The 17519-nt window shown below is 51.6% G+C and overlaps 3 protein-coding genes across 3 annotated transcripts; 1 reads left to right on the plus strand and 2 right to left on the minus strand.

Annotated features, from left to right (window-relative positions):
* Positions 1-984: 984 nt before the first annotated feature.
* Positions 985-2675, minus strand: Fau (FAU ubiquitin like and ribosomal protein S30 fusion). The gene is made up of 5 exons (XM_057779184.1): positions 2542-2675; positions 2223-2305; positions 1976-2120; positions 1321-1376; positions 985-1159 (listed from the first exon to the last, which is right to left on the minus strand). The coding sequence occupies exons 2-5, from the start codon at positions 2295-2297 to the stop codon at positions 1034-1036; spliced, it is 402 nt and encodes a 133-aa protein (XP_057635167.1). The 5' UTR covers positions 2298-2305; positions 2542-2675; the 3' UTR covers positions 985-1033.
* An 83-nt stretch (positions 2676-2758) lies between these two features.
* Positions 2759-6759, plus strand: Mrpl49 (mitochondrial ribosomal protein L49). Its single transcript, XM_057778391.1, has 4 exons — positions 2759-2885; positions 3441-3591; positions 5223-5347; positions 5436-6759. The coding sequence occupies exons 1-4, from the start codon at positions 2781-2783 to the stop codon at positions 5580-5582; spliced, it is 528 nt and encodes a 175-aa protein (XP_057634374.1). The 5' UTR covers positions 2759-2780; the 3' UTR covers positions 5583-6759.
* On the minus strand, positions 6621-13817 carry Syvn1 (synoviolin 1). Its single transcript, XM_057778390.1, has 16 exons — positions 13324-13817; positions 12363-12511; positions 12052-12144; positions 11814-11966; positions 11673-11721; positions 11180-11283; positions 10476-10602; positions 10286-10385; positions 10141-10206; positions 9931-10047; positions 9691-9854; positions 9299-9427; positions 9056-9211; positions 8789-8975; positions 7906-8051; positions 6621-7834 (listed from the first exon to the last, which is right to left on the minus strand). Exons 2-16 carry the CDS (start codon positions 12492-12494, stop codon positions 7725-7727), a joined length of 1833 nt encoding a protein of 610 aa, XP_057634373.1. The 5' UTR covers positions 12495-12511; positions 13324-13817; the 3' UTR covers positions 6621-7724.
* Positions 13818-17519: the final 3702 nt, after the last annotated feature.

Consider the following 17519-nt stretch of genomic DNA (forward strand, 5'->3'; position numbering starts at 1 on the left):
TTTTTTTTGGTTTTTCGAGACAGGGTTTCTCTGTGGCTTTGGAGCCTGTCCTGGAACTAGCTCTGTAGACCAGGCTGGTCTCGAACTCACAGAGATCCGCCTGCCTCTGCCTCCCGAGTGCTGGGATTAAAGGCGTGCGCCACCACCCCCGGCAAGAGACCCTGTCTTAACAACAAAACAATGTGCTGAAATTTTTTTTTTCTTCTTTCCGGGACAGGGTTTCTCTGTGTTAACAGCCTTGGCTGTGGACCAGGGTGGCCTTGAATTTAGAGGCCTGCCTCTTTCTCCCAAGTAGTGGGATTAAAGGCGTGTGCGGCCACCACCTGGCTTTTTTTTTTTTCTTCCTGAGACAAAGTTTGTCTTGGCTGTCCTGGAACTAGACCATTTTAGCACTTGGAGGCAGAGAAGACAGAGTTCGAGGTCAGCCTGGTCTACAGAGCAAGTTCCAGAACAGGCACCAAAGCTACAGAGAAACAAAAACAAAATTTAAATGGAATGGGGCGTCCCGCAAGGCAACCTTACTCCAAGGCGCATTCCAAGAGAGTAGGTTCCAAAGCATGGACCAGAGTGGGGTCTGGGTGAACCGGAAGCCCATTGCTCACAGTCCTAGCTGTGATTAGGCTAGGACAGGTAAGAGCAGGATGTCAATCTAATCAGGCAATACCAATTTGCAAAGCTGAGGGATCCCATGCTCCTTGTGCTTTGGATTTTATTGATACTACTGCTGGTCCCAAATTCAGTTAAGACCGACTCATCTTCTCCCGAAGCCCTTCCCTCCCTTCCATCGCTGCCTCCACAAAACAATTTAACATTATGTGTTTTGTTGGTTGACACAGGGTCTTCTGTGTAGACCAGGGTGGCCTTCACCAGCCTCTGCCCTCCCAAGTGCTGATTCTCATTTACCCTTCCTAATGATCAAGACGCACTTCCCTAGCCGAAGAGGTCTATTTCTACCTAAGGCCTTGCAAATGAAGAAAGCAGTAACATGTTTGGACAAAGGGACTTTATTAGACTGCCAGGATCACAATAGGACTTAGGAATTAGCATTGGGGCCCTTCTTCTTGCCAAAGGTGGGCACGACGTTGACAAAGCGACGGTTGTACTGCATTCGCCGCTTGGCCCGGCCTGTCTTCTTCTTCTTCTTCTCCTGCTTGGCCACCTGGGAAAGGGAAGGACTTGTAAGACTCTGGTTGACCTCTCCCATGCCCGGCACCCTTCCCACCAGCTCCTCTCCATGAAAGAATGCAAACAGACAAATCAAAGGCCTTGACTTTGCTGCAACAGGAAAAACAAAGTTCAAATAGCAACTCTGGCACTTACCTTGGGAGTTTGACCTCTCACTTTTCCAGCACGGGCAAGGGAACCATGAACTTTACCTGTGTAAGGAGAAAGGCAGCAGGTAAGAGGCAAACGCCCTGCCCAGAACAACTTGCTTACTTACTCTTAGGCTTCTAATGACAAATCTGGGGCCCCAACAAGGAATGAAGCCAAGCAGCAGAGGCTGGAGATGGGGTCACAGAATAGCTAACCTAGGTTGGTTCCCGTCTCAATGTCACTGTGGCCAGTTTACTTAGTGCTGAGGGTTTGATACTAAAGCAAGGACTCTATATCCTTAGCTAACTACATACAAAACAAAGACCAGAGCACTCTGAGAACCTCGTAATCCTGAGTTTCATTATTACTGTCTTTCCTTCTGACACGGTTTCTCTGTACAGCCTTGGCTGTCCTGGAACTTGCTCTGTACAACAGGCTGACCTGCCTGTCTCTGCCTCCCAAGTGCTAAGATTAAAGGCGTACACGCCTACCACACAACTGGATTTTGATTTTAGTGGGAACACTGAGAACCAGTCTGATTAGAGACTGAAATACCTTTTAGAACCAAACCATAGAAGACACAAGTGTACTGCCACAGAAATGAACTGTCCCATGTTTTAGTTACATGCATCCCATTAGTTCACAGGGAAAAAGCAGTTACCTCCCAGCATGCGGCCAGCTACTTCCAAAGTGGTCAGAGCTTCCACGCCACACTGGCCTAGGGTGGCCTCATCCTCCAGCGGCGAGCCAGCCAGAAGCAGGACTTGATCCTCCGGGGCAATGCCTTCCAATGAGGTCACATGAGCCTACAGACAAAAACCGAACGTTTAAAAGTAGACAAGTTTTAGCTGAGGACCTGGGGATAAAGGAGCACAGTTAGGTCGAGTCAAAGGGCTTTACACACTTACTTTGATCTGGGCGACCGTTTCTTGGCCGGTCACCTCGAGGGTGTGTAGTTCCTGGGCGCGTACGAAGAGCTGCATGTTGGCGACTGAAAAAAGAAAGGTTTCTGAGAGAAGGGAATTAGCGTCCCGGAAGGCAGGCGGACGGGAAGCGGCGCGGGCAAGCGCGCCGTCTCACATGCGTTAGGCCGGGCTCGCCATGGACCTGAACGCGATCGGAAACAAGGCTGCGGAACAGCCCTTGTCCTATGACTTCCCCGCACCTCTGAGCCCGCACACGGCCCGCTCCCGAGCGCAACTGGGACAGCTGCCCCCCGAGTCTCACCTAACCCGCGGACGCCGAGGCTGCTGCCGCGAAGATGGAGTCAAGAAAGAGGAAGAAGCAGGGCCGCGTACGTCCTCACCGCCTGCTGCGTGGCACGTCACTGGTGCGCGACCGCGCTGTTGCTAGTATTAGTACCGCCCACCGCCGTCCTAGCCGGCCCCCTTACGCATTACGCAGGCGTCTTGCTCTGTGGGCGAAGCGCGCGGGAGGGGGCGGGGCCGAGCCGGTTGCGCGCGCAAATGGCACGCGCAGTGGGTCAATCAAAGATGGCAGCGGCTGTCTTCCGACCCGCTCTGCGAGACTGGGGGTGCTGCCTCCGGTGGAGCTACGCGCTTCGGCAACTGGTGAGAGTTCGGAGCGGAGGGCAAAAGGCTGTGTGTGAGCCTGTTGCTCATGACAACTCTGCATGCCTACGAGGCCTAGGTTTTCCTGTATACTCGAGTTGTCTCGAGGGTATGTGCAGTGAGGAGAGGGCCGGTGGCAGAGCCTGGGTAGTCCGGGTTTTGGAATAGGGCTGCCGCATACCTCGAGTTGGTTAAGGACCGAGAGCAGCTGCCCGTCCTGGCTCGGTGCCCCATCGGCTCAAGCACCTTATTCGGAGCTAGAGAGTTTCAACACCATGTTCAGAAGAAATTGCTGAAGAATACTATATTGATTAGTCTTATGATTAATTAGCTTTTCTAAATATGCTGTTTGCTGTTTGAGTCCTGGAGAAATCTTGGGATCAGACGTTTGAGCTGTTTCTCCAGTCCCTCCTGATACCTTGCACTCTGGAAAAATGTCGGGTGCTTTCCCAGCGCAGGTCTTTTACATACGCTGTTCCTTCCGCCTGTTTCTTTACCTACTAAAGACCTTCCATGTTGTGTGAACTAATGGGAAGATGGTTTGTTTTGCTTTAGAGCCAAACCCAGGGGCCTCCTGATAACCCCAGCTTTGTGGAGTCTGTGAATGAATACCAGTTTGTGGAGCGTCTGTTCCCCCCCACCAAAATCCCAGAGCCACCAAAGCATAAACATTATCCCACTCCCAGCGGCTGGCAGCCTCCCAGAGGTGAGCTGAGTGATGGGGGGAGTTTGAAGGCTGTAGACCAGGAAGGTCCTTTGCCCCAGCTGAGTCTTTGGACTTCGCAGTGGATTTAGGAGTTCTGTTCAGATTTAGGCGAATTAGTATTGTCTCATCCCCAGGGAAGGGCCCAAGAGTAGAAGAACTCTATTTTACTGGGGTGAAGTCTTCCCTTGTAATGAGAAAGCATAGAGAAAGAAGGCCCGTGTGTTCAGATTTCTCTTCTTCCAGACCAACTGACCTTGTACAATAGAGAATGCAGTTTAGCAAAAGGTAGTCTATTTGAATTCGGCTTTCCCTTCATTGTTGGTTTGACTTTAATAGTCATTTAGCTTCTTCTAACCTCAAATTCAACAAAATGAGTGTAATCTGCTCAGCATATAAAACCTTTTCTACAAACTCCAGTGTGTTATTATGCTTATAAAATCTCACTGCCACTTCAAGGTTTAGGCCGGCTGGAGGTGGCGCACGTCTTTAGTCTTTAATCCCAGCACTCGCGAGTCAGAGACATACCGATCTCTGAGTTCGAGGCCAGCCGGATCTAGAGAAACCCTGTCTCAAAAAACCAAAACAGGTGGCTGGAGAGATGGCTCAGAGGAATAGAGCACTGGCTGCTCTTCCAGAGGTCCTGAGTTCAATTCCCAGCAACTACATAGTGGCTCACAACCATCTGTAATAAGATCTGGTGTCCTTTTCTGTACTGCAGGATACATGAAGGAAGAAACCTATATACATAATAAAAATCTTTAAAAAAAAAAAAAACCAAACCAAAAGAACCCCTTTAATTCCCATCTCTCTGTTACATAATTATCAACCTCATTGGGTTAATGGAAGAGTAGTCCTCTAGAGGGAGTTTCCCCTAGGATCAGGGAATAAATACTTTTTTTGTTGTTTTTCTTTTTTCGAGACAGGATTTCTCTGTGTAGCCTTGGCTGACCTGGAACTCGCTCTGTAGACCAGGCGAGTCTCGATCTCACAGAGATTCATCTGTCTCTGCCTCCTGAGTGCTGGGATTAAAGGTGTGGGCCCCAAACTCAGAGATCCACCACCTTCCCTCTGCTGGGATTAAAGAAATGTGCCACCATATCTGATTTTTTTACCCCGAGATAGGGTTTCCCTGTGTAACAGCCTTGGCCGTCCTATAACTCCATTTGTTGACCAGGCTGGCCTTGAACTACAGAGATTTACCTACTTCTGCCCCCGAATGCTGGAATTAAAGGTGTGCACCACTTTGCCTGGCTTCTGATTTTTCTTTTTGAGACAGTGTCTAATGTGGCCCAGACTATCCTTGAACTACCTGTATATTCTAGGCATGAACAGTCATGCCCAGCACTTCACTTCTTTTTGAGATTTAAATGGTACTAGACCTGGGTGGGATTTTAAAGCACTAGGGGGAATATTCCATCCTGGCTATAAACTGAAGGAAGGACAGAGGAGATGCCCTGAAGTCAAAGTAGTTTTCTCCACTAGGATTTAACAACCCTCCGTAGCCAAGTATGGCAGACCTTGTCTGTCTCAAAGCAGCCCCTCCCCCCATAACCATTTGTAGTTTTTGTGAGGGGAAGGGCCTTGGCTTAAGCCTAGGATAAGCTGGCTTCCTATACCATACTCCTTTACAGATCCCCCTCCCAACTTGCCCTACTTTGTTCGACGATCCCGGATGCACAACATCCCTGTCTACAAGGACATTACACATGGCAACCGACAAATGACCGTGATCAGGAAGGTGGAGGGGGACATCTGGGTAAGTGACTTGGGTCTGTCCTGATCCTTCCAGGCTGGAGGGAAGGAACCCTGGAATTGGAAACTGTTGACTGGAGTTCTTTCCCCAGGCTCTACAGAAAGACGTGGAAGAGTTTCTGAGCCCACAGCTGGGAAGAACACCCATCACCCAGGTTAATGAGGTGACAGGGACTCTTCGAATCAAGGGCTACTTTGATGAGCAGCTTAAAGCCTGGCTTCTTGAGAAAGGCTTCTGAGATATGATAATCATCCCCATGGCAGTTCCTCCACAGACTGGCATTCATGGAGGAAGTGGATTTGGAGTCTTTGGAATGGGATTCAAAAGTACCTAATGAGCATTGAGATCAGTCCTTGCTTCATAAAGAGGAAAAAGACCTTGGTGTTTAAGTGTCCACTTGGGGCCGGGCGGTGGTGGCGCACGCCTTTAATCCCAGCACTTGGGAGGCAGAGACAGGCGGATCTCTGTGAGTTCGAGACCAGCCTGGTCTACAAGAGCTAGTTCCAGGACAGACTCCAAAACCACAGAGAAACCCTGTCTCAAAAAACCAAAAAAAAAAAAAAAAAAGTGTCCACTTGGGGAGAGCTATTCAATGTGGGAGTCCACAAGACACAGTCAAGCTAGCAAGAGACATTAACTGCTGTCTCTTTAAGCACGGTGGTGCATTTCTTATGTGAGCCATTCTGGAAACAACCACCCAACCCTGTTCTGGGGACTTCACAGGACAGACCCATTAGGGACATGCATCCTTGATTTTCTGGAGCTTTTGCTGTAAGCCAGACTAGTCTTGGTAGCACATGTGGAAAACATACACAGACGCCGGGCAGTGGTGGCGCACACCTTTAATCCCAGCACTCGGGAGGCAGAGGCAGCGGATCTCTGTGAGTTCGAGGCCAGCCTGGTCTACAAGAGCTAGTTCCAGGCCAGGCTCCAAAGCTACAGAGAAACCCTGTTTCGAAAAACAAACAAACAAAAAAAAAAACAAAAAAACATACACAGACAACACAGGAAAATGACATGGACTGTGGACTGCAATGGACAAGACAGGCAAAAGAATATCTTAGGTTCTGAGTGTGTATAATCGGGTTGGGGACATCATCCTGCTGTCTCATCCAATATCAGCCACTTGTTCAACTTCACCGTTTAATTGGTTAAGCAGCATTCAGATCCTGGCTGCCCTGCTTGATTTCAGACCTAAGGTTCTCCATGTGGAAGATGGATGTCTAGATGTTCAGTGACCTTGGCATCCTCATTCCAGGAGACCACAGATCAGTCATGAGTCTACAGGCTGGGCAAGGAAAAGGAGCCTCGCCCTAAGTTACAAGCCCCACCAGTCATTAATGCAAGTTTTTATTAGGCTGTATATACAATTTAAGCTATTAAAATTTGTACAATATTTACAAATTAAATAATCATCTGAAACTGTCTCCAGAAACTCCTGTAACACATAACCAAAAGGAAGAAAGACATAAGCAGCTAGGCCTTGGCTCCATGGTCCCTGCATGGCCCAGAGCTTGTTCTAAACAGGAAAGTTCAGGTACCAAGCCTCACACCTGCTCTTCCTTCCTGGGGTCAAGCATTCAAATCAAAAAGACAAAAGTAAGCCCAAATCCACTAGGTACAGAAATAGTTCCAATCCTGAACTCGAGTCCCATGGGTTGGAGGTGGCCTGCCTTGGATTGTGGGGAGCAGTGGTTAAGGAGCAGCACACACCCTCAGCCAGGCCCACCAGGCAGTGGCTGCTGGGTGAGATGGGGGGGGGGGAAAGAGCCTGGGGAGGGGCAGGACAGGGTCCCTCAGTGCTGCCCGCCTGTCCCCCACCCCCAGGCACTCCTTTCCCTGAGTTGTGTGGTTGCCAGTAAGACATGGAAATGCCACAGGGCTTAGGGGGCACTGCCACCATCACAAAGGGGCTTCTGAGATTGGGGAAGAGGAAGGAGACCGGTGTCCATCTAGGCAGGAGGGTGGGGCAGGTCCTGGTCTGTCTTCAGCCCCTCGGGTGTACATACTTGGGAACAGAAGTAATACTGTTCGGCACGGCAGCATGGTCCCACGCTCACAAACAGCTTGGAGGGGCTTCACCTTCTTCCAGAAAGCAGAGAGGAGCTTCCCAGAGGTTAAGCCTCTACTTCCAAGGCCCCAGCAGAACACAGCACAAGTGGTAGAGGAAGGTTAGAGCTGACCAACATCTCCACGTGGCTGCCAGGGCCATCGGGACGGATCAACTATGAACCCAGCCACTTTTACTTGGCCTCAGAGATCCTGCCACTTCTTTCTCAGCTGGGGGTTACTCCCTGGTACAGACAGAGGGAGCTGGCACTTGGTGGCAGGATGTGTTCCAGAGAGGGCCAGTAGAGAGCAGGGCCAGGCCTGGGCAGTGTCAGTGGGCAACAGGGGACTCCAGCTTTTGCAGGCGACGCCGGCGGAGTTCTGCAGCGTCAGGTTCTCCGTCCTCAGGAAGCTCCTCTGCAGCGCCCACCAACTCAGGAGCTGGACAGATAGGTCACAAGTGGAACCCAGAGAGTCCTTCATCCTCACCCCTCAAGGTTAACCACACCTACCCGGAGGCTTCTCAGCTTCAGGGGCTGGTGAGGAGGCTCCAGGGGATGGGGCCTCAGAGCTGGGGACGCTGGTGGAGGGGGCAGCAGATACCACTGCAGAGGCAGCCTCTTCAGTGGGGTTGACTGAAGTAGCTGGCCTGGGGGGCCTGGCAAGAGAAGGGACAAAAGAGGCCTTGACCTTGGCATCCTGGGTTAGACAGATCTTCCCACCACCAAACACTACCACCACCATGAGCCTTGCAGGACAAGCTCTAAGGCAAGCTGTCTTTGAATTCTTGTGAAAAGCGGACCTAAATGCACACATGTGGGTTCGAGTCTCAGGTGACTTAGCCCCATGGATTGTAAATCACTTGCCGGCAGAGACAGCTGACCTGTGTCATGTTCTCCTCAGTCTCCACCTAGGGAGCTGGGCACCTTCGAGGGTGTTTAGTGGGTAAGTCGGAGTGCTCAAGCCTTGGACTACAGCTACGTACCAGCCCTTTGCACATGTCACCTATGACTGGGAATTGGGTTTCTCTTCCACCCCTATTCCAACATAAAGCAAGCAAGCAATGAGATTAGCACTTGAACATGGAAGCTAGCCTGAAGTGACTTTCTACTATCTGCTTCCTGAGGTGATGAGCTGTAGCAGCTAATGTCAGGAATAACCGGAGTTTAGAAAAACAGGACTAAATTCCAAAGTCAGCTCACTAATAAACACCGGCTCTATACAGCTATGCATGCACGTCTTTGAAGGAAAGCGCTAGGCATGACCAAGAGCTCCCAGACGCGCCTGTAGATAGGTGGCCCGAGGCAGCAGAATGTATCGCGCGGTACAGGGAAGACAAATGTCACAAACTACAAGGGACCTTTTTTGAGCTCTACTAGAAGCTGGCATGCATACCCCAAGGAGGCCAGCACAGTGAGGTACTGGTTGATTTGCAGCATGGCAGCATCCAGTAGCGTGTGTATGTTGCGTAGACTCTGCAGCCGGGCCTCCAGGTGCTGCCGTTCATGGCCCTCCAGCGCCCGCAGCTCCTCTGGGGTCAGGCCGGCAAAGCCCGCAGGGGGCACAGGCATTGGGGGGAAGGCTGGCAGGAGGCAGAGGTTAGTCTGAGCTACCTGGGCCTGACCTCATTACCCTGAACATCCCAGGGAGTAGCCAACTTACCAAAAGGTGGGGGCAGGGGCATACCCATCCAAGGAGGAGGGAAGGGGAAGCCAGGGGCAGGGGCAGCCTCTGGGCCAGGGGCAGAACCAGATGCTGGGGCAGAGGTACTGGTACCAGCAGTTGTGGTGGTGGCTGTTCCACCGGGCCGAGAAACAGCTGACAAAGCACAGAACAAAAATCAGTTTCCAGGTCTCCAGATGTGGCTCTGCCACTCCCAGCTGCCTTAGCATGCAAAAGGCTCACCTGCACTGGTGGACGGAGGAGCTGCAGCCTCTCCTGAGCTTGGGGGAGGTGGGACTGGTGGAAAGGGACCCATTGGGGGCCACAGTGGGAACATGCCTGGCGGGAAAGGAGGCAGGAGGCCCTGGGGGACTGTGGAGAAAACGGCAGTGAGAAGAGGAGTGAGTGGGAGTTCCTACTCCCAAACACGATATGTGGCTAGGAGCTGACCTCCACGCCTACAGGCCCCCAGCTTACCACTGGCCATTTATCTATTTCTCATCTTCTCACCCCTTCCTGCCCAGAATGAGCTTCTGGAGGGCAGACATTTGGGATTGCCCAGCTTTGTTAATACCCAGCCCAAGGCAAGTACCTGAAGGCAGGGAAGGTCATCTGAGGGCAAATGAACCACTTACAGTTGGGAGGCTGTGGCAGCAGTGGTGGAGGATGAGGAGCAGGGGGTGCTCCTTGGTCAGCAGGCTCAGGGGGTGGCGGGGACTGGGCTGGCAAAGATGCCCGCAGGACATCCATACGGCAGGTGGGACAGGTCTGCTGCCTCTGGAACCAGGAGCGCAGGCAGCTGGGAGCAAGATCAGGCAGTGATGAGCAGGTCCCCATGAGCCTGTGCATATGCAGTCCCCCAGACCCTGTCCCACCTTGTATGGAAGATGTGGTTGCAGGGCAGTCTCTTAGCGCCTGTCACCATTTCCTCTCGGCAGATGATGCAGACGTTGTCCATTGCCTGCAGCTCCTCGGGGGTGGCATCTGGGTACCTGGATAACATGTCAGAGCACACGTGAGGACCAGAACCTGGAGCAAAGTGATCAGGTCAAGTTTGAGAGAGTCGTCAGGATGAGCCCACTTACAGTGTGTTCATGTTGCGGATGGCTCGGCGAGACATGATGGCATCTGTCACAGCTTTCTTGAACTGCCTGAAGAGACAAGTTCGTGAGTGCAGGCAGGCAAGTGGGGAGAACAGTCTGGGACAGGGACAGGACAGGCTGGACCCACCTCATAGCCAGGTACATGGGCCGAATGGCAAAGAGTGGGAAGGTGTGCACCTTGATCATGATGGTCATGAAGGCCATGTACAGCAGGACTTTGATGAAGCCTGGGGAGGAAAGGGAGAGCACGGCTGGCCACAGAGCTGCAGGCACGCAGGAAGCTGGCATGGATCAGGAGAGGCCCCGGCTCCTGTCACCTGTGAACAGCTCCGTGTAGAGCATGTATACAGCCTTATTGTCCCAGGGGTTCTCGCTCTGGAGGTCCACGGAGTGCAGCACATACTTGATGAAGATGGTGAGCACCATAGTCATCAGAATGGCATACTGGAGGGAGGGCATGAGGCGCATGTAAGCTCCAGCATCCCCCTGCTCTGGCCAGGCTTCAGTGCAGCAGGTACCAGTGGTGCCAACACAGGCTTTGGACACAGGTGAGGTCCTCCCAGCCTATGACTAAAGCAACTGGCTCAACCTCTGTTTGCTCATTTGTAAAACAAAGCATCAACTGTCACCTACAACCCAGTTCTGTTGATTAGGAAACAGAACTCATGCATACAATTCAAGGCCTGGCACGTGGTAAGTCCCCAGCAAATGTGAGCTGGGACGCATCTCCTGGGTGATTTACCCAGCAATGTTCTATCTACCCATAGCCAGCTGTGGCACCAGCCTCCGGGAAGGCTTGCTAAGGTGCCCAGATCAGGAATCCTCTATAACAGCCTTTTTTTGTGCCCTTCTGCAATCATTTAGGAGTGTATGAGGGCAGGAGGAAAAAGATGGCTGCTCCCTAGTGGCCAGTATGGAGGTGGAGACACCACAGGTGCTCAGGAAGCCCTTGAAGGGCTGCTCACAGCACAAGCGGTCCCACCTCAACTCTGCCCCCCCCAACCTCTCAAACAAGTTTTACCTCAAAGCCAAACACCAGCTGCACAGAAGCCCCCCGGGTGAGGATGCTATGATAAGCGTGGCTGACGAAGAGGAAGTCCAAGATACCCAGGAGGAACATAAGAGCTGTGGAGACCCCCAAATGGAGGGAAGTGAGGTTAGCACTTCCTGCTCTAGGACAGCCCCACCCTCACGTCCACCATGGCCATAGGCCCAGCTGTCTACTGTGATGTGTACACCCAAGTGGAATCAGCCCTCTGGGAGCTACTTTTGCCCAGGTAGGGTGTTTGGGCAACCCAGGCCCAGGGGAGAAGGCAGAGAGCTGAGGGCCCAGGCAGTTTAGAAGCCCTGGAGTGGAACAGGGTAGAGACTATGCAAATTAACTTCTTAAATTATCTTTCCTGTCCAGCTGTCCCAAAGGGCGCCAGGGTTTTGGGGTGCTGGTTCACAGGTTTGGCCTTCTCAGTGGCACCTTGCCCCTCCAGCAGCCCCTCCTCTTCACGAGTCTCACTTACAGACAATGCGGCAGTGGAAAAGCCAGGAGATGTTGGGGCTGCGCTCCATCTGCAGCAGAACAGAGAGGGACACTGTCAAGATGCTTGGGGTCACCCTATGCCCCAGTCCACCAGCATGGCCATCAGCCACTCCCAACTCACAAAGTCCACACGGTCCTCAGCCAACCAATGGAAACACTTGAGGAAGAGGAGGAGAGTAAAGAGCGCCACGAAACGAGGACTGAAGTCATCCCGAAAAACAGTGAAGGCCAAACAGGTTTCGGTGACAGCGTACCAGGACCGCTCCAGAAGGTGCTGTGGGTTGAGATGGGACGGTATGGAACCCAGTCATTCTTTGCCTGGCTCTGGACCCTGTCCTTTGGGGCCACCAACATATTACCTCCATCTCGGCTGCCCTCAGCTGCCCAAAGAACACTTTGCCCATCACTTTGCCCAAGAGGAAGACAAGGACAAAGGCCTGGATATACAGGACCTAGGAGTGGGGGAAAGCCATAGTTCGAGGTTATTTTCTGCTTTCTTCAGCCTGGGGCTCATCATTCTGACATGCTCCCAAGTCTTGTCATAGATTATTCCAAGTTAGGCAGCCAATGGCTATGTCTCCCCTACTATGACATAGAGCCCTGTCTCTGACCCACACAGACATTGCCTTCCCGCCCTGGGCAATCCTCCCTCACTGAGCCCTGAACTCACTGCCATGCTGGGGCTGGACTTGGTCAAATACACCACAGTGGGATAGAACTGGTGTTTGAGGTAGTAGGCATGAGCCACCACTGCCCCAGTCAGCGCCAGGCTGGCCGCCATCATCACTGCGGTGCGGAACATTGCCCTGGCCCAGAGACCTGCACAAGGAAAATTATATTTGTCATGTCCATGCTGTGCAAACCTATCACAGTCCCTGGCTGAGTGTCAGAAGTAGGGGTAAACTCTCATTTCGGCCTGACAGCCATTAGATTCAGAACAGCATATACTCCCCATTTCACAAGCAAGAAACAGGGACTCAAGGGTTAAAGGCTCGCACTGATGCAAGGCCTGGAACTTGGGTCAGTCTCATTTCAAATCTAGGGCTCTTTCCACGCTGCCTGCCAAGCCGCCTCCTCTGGGGAGTCAAAGAGGCAAAGCAGCAATGTTGGGAGGAGGGGGGCTCCTGCAGATGACCCTCTGTGGGAGCTGGGATGATAAGCTTTAGAGGCGGGAACGTTGGGCCTGGCTGGGAGAAGGCAAGACGCAGAAGGCACAGCCTGGGAGGCAGAACCGTCGGTGACAGCTGTGTCAGGGTGGTCAGCGTAGACGCGCGCCCAACGGGGTACGTCAGTCTGGAACCCTGGCATCCCCCTCCTAGCCCCCCGAGCAGTGTCCACTCCGAGCACCGGAGAAACGGCCGACCAGCAGGGTGCAGCGGCGGGACCGAGAACCACCCGGTCGCCTCGAAGCCGCGCACCTGTGAGCGCTAGGAGTTGCAAACGACTCAGGCGGGGCCCGGCCTCTGGAACGGTGGCCGCGCCGCCGCCTAAGGTCTACAGCCATCTGACAGGCCGAAAACTAGCGGCGGAACGCTGGGGGACGGGCTGATCTCAGTGACCCCAAAGGGCAAGGTCCTGGTTCCCGACCCCCCACCCCAACCACAGCCTGGACCAGACTTCGGCCCACTCACCAGGAGCCCAGCGCCGCGAGCCCGCTCAATCACCGCGACTGCGGCAGCCGCTCCGGTTAACAACACTCCCCACCCCCTGCAAACCGGAACTTCGAGGGTAAGACACCTCACTTCCGGCGGCGCGGGGTGCGGCGGAGTGGACTGTACCAAGTGCGCTTTGCACGTAGCGATCTCGCCGGTGCTTCCGGGCCCGCGCGCACGCAGCCGGGACGAGCAAGAGATGGGGCGCGTAGTCGCGACCAAGAGCGCTGCGGGAAAGGGCTGCCCCCCGATACTCTTGTTAGTCACCGTAGTAGGATCACCCTAAACCCCAGCAAGACTCCGGCTGTCAAAGTGTCTGGAAGCTGGGGCATTCTGCGGGCCGAGCCATTTGGAGGGGGGAGGAGAGCGAGCAAGAGCCAGGCTTTACGTCAGGCATAAAAGAAATAAAATGTGTCAGCGCCTCACTCCAGGGTACGACAGGTACGACACGGTGAGCAGTAAAGTGCTTCCTGGGAAAACTGGATGCCGAAAACAGACGTGTCTTCCTAGGTCACCTCCCCAGTGCAGTTTGGGTAGGAGTTGGGTCCCGTGGCTACCGCTGATAGGTTTTGATAAAGTAACGCGGACCAATAAGAAAAAAGAATGAAAAAATTCTGGCCTATAGAAAGAGAACAGCAGGTGAGTGGATGCTAGGGTGCGTAGACTGGGTTGCTCTGGGCTCGGTTCCACCGCAGCCAGCGGCCGACGCCGGAGAAAGCGCAGTCCGTAGGTAGGAGGTCCTATCCTGCCTGTGGGAACGCTTACGGCGCCCACAAAGTGAGCAGCGCTCGGGTGTGTCCGGACTGACAAGAAGCAGAGCTCCAGTTCTTCCGAGGCTTGGGTGGAGAGTTCTGTGCGGAGAAGTTGACTTCAGCACCCAAGCGCTCAATCAGCACGCGTGTTCCTTCCTTGGTAGTAGCCACGACCCTCGGTTCTGAGCAGTCCGCTGTTTCAAGTCTCAACTTAGGACTCAGGCAATCACTGTAGTCGCGAACAGAATGGAGACCTAAAGTGTCTACCTTGTGTCCTGAATTATTCCTTTGCCAACCCATAAAGTCGCTCCTCACCCAAGTTTATCTGTGTGTGTGTGTGTGTGTGTGTTTGTACACCTCCCGTTTTTAAGGCGGACTCACTGCAGACTCAGAGGCTTAACAAAGCCAATCCTAGGAGTCTTTAGGGTCTGTCGGCCCCTGTGTCCCTGTGCTCTGGTCTCTGCCATCTTCTCCACCACCCGCTGGTCTTATCGCAGCGTCCTCAACCTGCCTGATGCTGTGGCCCTTTAATACAGCTCCTCATGTTGTGGTGACCCCAACCATAAAATTATTTCGATACTACTTAATAGTTATAATTTTGCTGTTATGAATCGTAATGTAAATATCTGACATGTGACGCCCCATAAGGGTCTCAAGCAACAGGTTGAGAGCCTCTTGCTTACCAATTCAATTTGTATCTAGTCCTAAGTTAGCTCACACCCCCATACACCTATCTATGACCTTCTATTGGCTCCCTCCAATCCTACAGACTCAGCCTCCCCTATTCTTTTAAATGTTTTGTTTTGTTTGTTTTTGTTTTTCAAGACAGGGTTCCTCTATGTAGCCCTGGCTGTCCTGGAACTGTGTAGACCAGGCTGGTCTCAAATTCACAGAGAGATCCGTCTGCTTCTGCCTCCTGAATGCTGGGATTAAAGTCATGCACCACCACCACCCAGCATCTCCCCTATTCTTGAAAATCTCCTAAGTTTTTCTGACCACTCCATATATATATATATATCTTCCTCTGTCCATCTTTTTATTTAAATGCTGTATCCATGTTGGCCTCTTTTCCAGTGCTCCTATGGATTCAACTTTTTGGGCTCCAATACAGTGAGGTCTCCCATGTTTGGCCTCCAGCTCAGGTCTCTTCAACTTTTGAAATAATTCAGTGAGCAGAGCATCGTGGCCAATTCTTATAATCCCAGAAGTTGGGGCTAAGGCAGGAAGATCACTAAGTTTGAGGCCAGCCTGGAACTATAGAGTGAGATCCTATCTCAGAAATAAGTGAGGGCCATCGAGATGGCTGGAGGCTTAAAGCACTTGCTGCACTGACTTGGAGAAGAGACCTGGTCAGTTGTCCTCGTCAACTTAGACCATGAAACCCAATATGGACAAGTTCAGCAGAACCGACATATACGGGCCACCCATGTCTCCTGCATGTTTCAACATTGCCAGGGCATAAATTTCAAATTTTCAGTCTAATGACTGGAGCCCAATCCCCAGGACCCTTACGATAAAAGAATGGACTCCCGGCGTTGTTCTCTGAGCTCTACAGCCTTTTAAACCAGCTAATAGTTTGTCCGCTAGGGGGCGCGCTATCCATGCGTATGAGCAAACTCACACACATACACGCACATGTAATTCTAGAACAGTGCCAGGAAAGCCGTCCTGTAATTCCAGCTCCCCTTAGAAGCAGAAGCAGGACAGTCAAATGTTCAACTCCTGCCTGAGCAACGTAACGTTAGTGAATTACCTAAACATTGGGAGGTAAGAAATGCTACTGTCTGGACAGTGGCAGTAAATACCATTACCTAGCATTTGGGAAGCAGAGGCAGGCAGATCTCTGAGTTCAAGGCTAGCCTTGAGTGAGTAGTTCCAGGACAGTCGGGGCTTCACAGAGAAACCCTGTGGGGTTTATTTGTTTTGTTTTGTTTTTTGTTTTTTGTTTTTTTTTTTAAAAATGAAAGGAAAGGAAAGAAGAAGAGAAAACGAAAGAAAGGCTTCTGGAGAGTTGGGAAGAAGACTCGGCAAGTAAACGTGCATGCCATGCAAGCGTGAGGACCTGAGTTCAGATCCTTAGACCTGATGTAAACTGTGTGGCGTGGCCTCAGTCTATAATCCTGTGCTGTGGGAAGACAGAGACAGGAGATCTCTGGGGCTTACTGGCTACCAGCCTTGCTGCAGGTTCAAGCCAGGTCCGAAGAGAATGAGGTGAGAGCGACAGAGTAAGACATCCGGTGTTCCCCGCTGGCCTGCCTGTGCTCATGTGGGTGGATAGACGTATACTGCACAGGTAAAATGAGAGTGTGTGTGTATTTGTTTTTCCAAGACAAGGTCTCACTATGTAGCTCTGACTGTCGTAGAACTAGATCTGTAGACCAATCTGGCCTCAAACTCAGAGATCGGCCTGCCTCTCCTTCCCAGATGCTGAGATTAAAAGCATGCACCACCATGCCTGACAAAAGATAAGTGTATTTTTTTTTTAATTTTATCTCTCTCTCTCTATTTATCTATCCTTGTTTTTTGAGACAGGGTTTCTTTGTGTAAAAGTCCTGGCTGTCCTGGAACACACTCTGTAGACCAGGCTGGCCTCAAGCTCACTGAGATCCACCTGCCTCTGCCTCCTAAGTGCTGGGATTAAAGGTGTACACCACCACCTCCTGGCTATTTTTTTTTGTGGGGGAAAGTATTTTTTTTAAAGGTAAAAATGTGCTGGGTGGTGGAAGCAGAGGCAGGGGGATCTCTGTGAGTTTAAGACCAGTCTGGTCTACAGAGTTAGTTCCATAACACTCAGGGCTACATAGAGAAACCCTGTCTGGAAAAAACAAAACCAAAACAAAATTAAAAAAATAAGAATGTCAGGTAATCATTAACACAACAATCCAAAATATTCACTGAAAAACAGCTTCAAACTCCACAAAAGCAAAATGTGAATGAAATCTCAGGTAAAACATACCAATCTACAAGAGTCAAATGTTTCCATGGTCCTTTCCCAATGATGGAGAAAGCAAATAGAACTAAGCAAGGCTTTATTAGGTCCCTGGAACACGAGCAACCTGGTAGGCACAACTGACGTTTATACCATGCTCCACCCAACAGCAGACTTTGTGATTTTGTTTGTTTGGTTTTTTGAGGCAGGGTTTCCCTGTATAACTTTGGAGCCTGTCCTGGAACTAGCTCTTGTAGACCAGGCTGGCCTTGAACTCACAGAGATCCGCCTGCCTCTGCCTCCCGAGTGCGCCAACATGGCCAGGTCTTCTCTTACTTGCTCTTTTGGTTTAATTATTGCGGAATATTCCTTTACACTGTATGAAGATGTGTCACTGTGTTGGTTTAATAAAGAGCTAGGCAGGAAGAGGTTAGGCGGGACTTCTGGGGACAGAGAGGTCTCCAGGAAGAAGAAAGTCAGAGTTGCCAGCCAAG

Source organism: Chionomys nivalis, chromosome 8, assembly GCF_950005125.1.
Source record: "Chionomys nivalis chromosome 8, mChiNiv1.1, whole genome shotgun sequence".
In the NCBI taxonomy this organism is placed as follows: domain Eukaryota; kingdom Metazoa; phylum Chordata; class Mammalia; order Rodentia; family Cricetidae; genus Chionomys; species Chionomys nivalis.